Raw genomic sequence first — 3,672 nt, 5'->3', positions numbered from 1 at the left:
TATGAACCAACGCCCAGTTGGAATATACCTAGTTTTGGTGTGTTGGATCATGGTGGTCTATCCGAGAGTCATCACCAACAGGATAGGTGTCCATCATGGGATATCAACATATTATGATTTGTAAGTGAACTGATAAAGCTATACGTAAAGTTTGGATCAATTTGAGTAACTCATTATTTTGTTGGTTGTGTAGTGAAAACGAGCAACTTGAAGGTCCCGTCCTTATTCAATTGCCCGAAGACGAAATATTTAATCGGGATCTGGCAGATGTGCAAAGTCAGGAAGAGAATAGTGATTATGACAGCTGCTCCCCAGCTGTAATTATGTAAATCATCTAGCCGCTCAAGATGATGAAGAAATCTCAAGCTGTTTAGGTTTCCCGAAGTGTTCGGGAATAATACCCCTCCAAACATAAGCAACATCAACAACCTCATGTACTAGTTAATATGAAGATCCGGTGTATCATCCGTAATGTCCGCATGTATCGCCTCCAGATGCAGCCGGACGGGCGTCAACTGCATACGACTAGCCCCAACCAATGCAGCCTCATTCGCTGGCCGAAAATCGATGAGCCTTTGCAACATCTCCAGATATTGCAATCCCGTATAATCTCTGATATCATGCGGTAAAGCTACAGGATGTCCATCAACCGGCAGCCCATACAGAACCTCTACGTCCTGAAACGTAATAGTAGCCTCGCCAATGGATAAATAAAATGTGTGCATCTCCGGTCGCCACCGCTCTATCAAAGTCGTGATCAACGACCAATATAGCTGCAGCTGGCCAATCTCAATAATCCTATAGAAACCCGTATCCTGAAGGCGTCTGACTATATGGGGATGGAGATGGTGGTCCCTAAGAAAGTCCCACATATCGTCTACTCTTCTAGCACGGAACGTCTGGGCCAATAATTGCCCCTCCCATATGTACGAAGACCTATGCTCGGCCAGTAGCAACAGTAGCTCTAGCAAGGCAGGCCCGGGAGGCAGAGGCGGAACCTCCATGACGACTACTGTAAATTGAACAATATTAATTAAAGTATTTTTCTTTTTATTGCTTAACATCTTTAAATATATTGTAATATCTTTAATATTAAAATTTATTCGATATTTTTACTATATTGTTAATTAGGTTGATACATTTTCTATATTATAATTTTATATTTTATATGTTACTTTATTATTTTATATGTTTGTTTGTTACTCACCTATTTTTGACTATAATAAATTTAAATAATTATATTTCATAACTATACAAGATTTAATTATTAAATATTCATATAACAATACTTAGTTTGAGTCCAAATAAACTATATTTTGGCTCCAGACTCGATATTTGAGGCCCAGTAGTACCAAGGAATCCAATGTTCTTGTGTTCATGATTAGAAAAGTTTCCTAATTTATCACTCAATAGATCTATTATTTTATATGTTTGTTTATTATTTTATATGTTGGTTTATTATTTTATATGTTTGTTTGTTATTCACTTATTTTTTACTATAATAAAATTAAATAATTAATTATTGATTTAATTATTAAATATTCATATAGCAATACTTAGTTTGACAAATATTGTTATTTTCTCATGTTATTTTTTTTTACGTTTGTTGACTAGAATTGGAGAGAGATTGTGTTTGAACTATCAATTTTTTTGAGATATTATTAGGTTTAATAGGTACTTAAATGATTAATTTCAATAACTACAAAGATAGTATGCTAAAGTGCACTACATTTTACTACGCTCAAAGGGCACTACATTACAAATACGAGCACTACATTAGGGCACACGATACTACTACAGGAAACTAAAGTCACATATTCATATATGTACAACAATAACATCTAAATAAGATTAATTATTCCTAAAATAATAATTTATTTATTTTACTAGTCTTTTAATAAATAAATAATCTAAACCGGATAAAAATAACAAATTAATTTAATCACAAAACAATCACGAAAAAATATATGCCACATTAAAAAGTAACTAATTAATATTTTTTTAATAAATAATAACAATTTCTCTATTTTACTAAATTTTTAGCACACTAATAATATAATCCGGATAAAAAATAACAAATTAATTATATCGCAAAACAATAACGAAATAACACAGAACACAATAAAAATAATTAATAGGCATTTTTTATTCATGAATTTTAACATAAAATAAGTCGAAATACCTCGATTTAAAGTTTTTGAAAAGTTAAAAATTTGGTGATTTGGAGCTGAAACAAGCAAACCGCTACGAGATAACGCCTTAGATACGATGTGGGACCGAGAATCTACACTTTTTGTGGGATCGGTGGGCTCCACTCGACTTTTTTTGGTTGGGACCGTTCTATTTTGCTGGGGAAGGGACGATTATTTATGTAAGTATAGTGCCTTAGGCAAAGACGTTATACTATAGCGCCTTAGTGAGTACGCTATATCTTCTCGTCCGTTTGAGTTTAAATATAACGCCTTAAAAAAGGCGTTACACTTAATTGGACAAACGACCGTTAAGGTATATCGCCTTATAAAAGGTCGTTTATACATATTATGGTCATCAATTATTTTTTTCATATATTTTAATTCTTTGAGTCTAAAAGAATCATATTTTGGTACATGATTACAAAGTCAGATAGACGGCGTCTCGGAATACTCTGATAACCTATCAAATCAAACAGCAGGAGCAGATTTCTATTTAAATAAAGTGAGATTTTACACTTTTTGGTGCAAATGCGAATGGTAAAGCAACTATTTGCACTGTCATTTGCCAAGGTGGGAGGCGACAGTCTAAAACTTTGAAGTTTGAACCAAGAGTTATCCAGGAGAAAAAGGTGAAATGGTCATTGAGTAGTCATTAGCTAGTTATTCCTTTGCTTCACAATAAGTGATCAATTACTTTTTTTATTTTGATCCAAAATAAGTATTCATTTATGTAATCAAAAAAAAATTTAATTTATTTTTACTCTTTTACCTTATGTGCATATTCTTAAAAATTTTTTTTACTCCTCACATTAATATTCAATTAAGAATAACTTAGTCATATTAGGTATTTTTGTATAGAATTTAATATTTTCTTAATAAACGTGCGTAAAGCAAACTGGTTACTTTGGATCGGAGGGACTAATTACTAATATTTCTTTTCTTTCACTTTATTTGATACTTTCGGTAAAAAAAAATACCTCTAACGTTATCATAACCATTATATTAATTCAGGTCCAGCCTTTAGTTGTGCTTATGTTAAAAAAGCATAGGTAAAAGAGATAAAATAGCTAAAATAGGTTGGCTCGGTGAGCTGGCACATTATGTGGTGTCCAGCTCACTGAAATATCAGTGTCATATGAATTGGGTATCTATTTTGGTTAACCCTAACGAAGGAGATGCATATTTGTGCTACTTTAATAATGTGTGATGACCCAATAGATTATTTATAATTTTACCCTTTATTTATGTGTTCCGAGACCTCGAATAGCTCCGTTTAGCCTTCCTCAATTTGCATGCGCAATCCGTGTCCTTTTTCCGGAAAGTTTTTATGAGAAATTGATGAAAATATAAAATCGTATTTTAAAACTCATTTGACTTGATTACGGTCGACGTTTTGTGTAAACGAACCCGGATCAGTATTTTAATGGTCTCGGTGGGACCGTATTATGATTTGGGACTTGGGCGTATGTAACGGCGCGGC

At 33.1% G+C, this 3,672-nt stretch overlaps 1 protein-coding gene across 1 annotated transcript; it reads right to left on the bottom strand.

The window, feature by feature from the left end:
- Positions 1-437: 437 nt before the first annotated feature.
- LOC107800459 (serine/threonine-protein phosphatase 7 long form homolog) lies at positions 438-1,004 on the bottom strand. Its single transcript, XM_016623625.1, has one exon. It carries the CDS (start codon positions 1,002-1,004, stop codon positions 438-440), a length of 567 nt encoding a protein of 188 aa, XP_016479111.1.
- Positions 1,005-3,672: the final 2,668 nt, after the last annotated feature.

The sequence above is a fragment of the Nicotiana tabacum genome, chromosome 15, assembly GCF_000715075.1.
Source record: "Nicotiana tabacum cultivar K326 chromosome 15, ASM71507v2, whole genome shotgun sequence".
In the NCBI taxonomy this organism is placed as follows: domain Eukaryota; kingdom Viridiplantae; phylum Streptophyta; class Magnoliopsida; order Solanales; family Solanaceae; genus Nicotiana; species Nicotiana tabacum.
The sequence above is the reverse complement of the archived record's forward strand: the minus strand, read 5'-3'. Positions and strand labels throughout refer to the sequence as shown.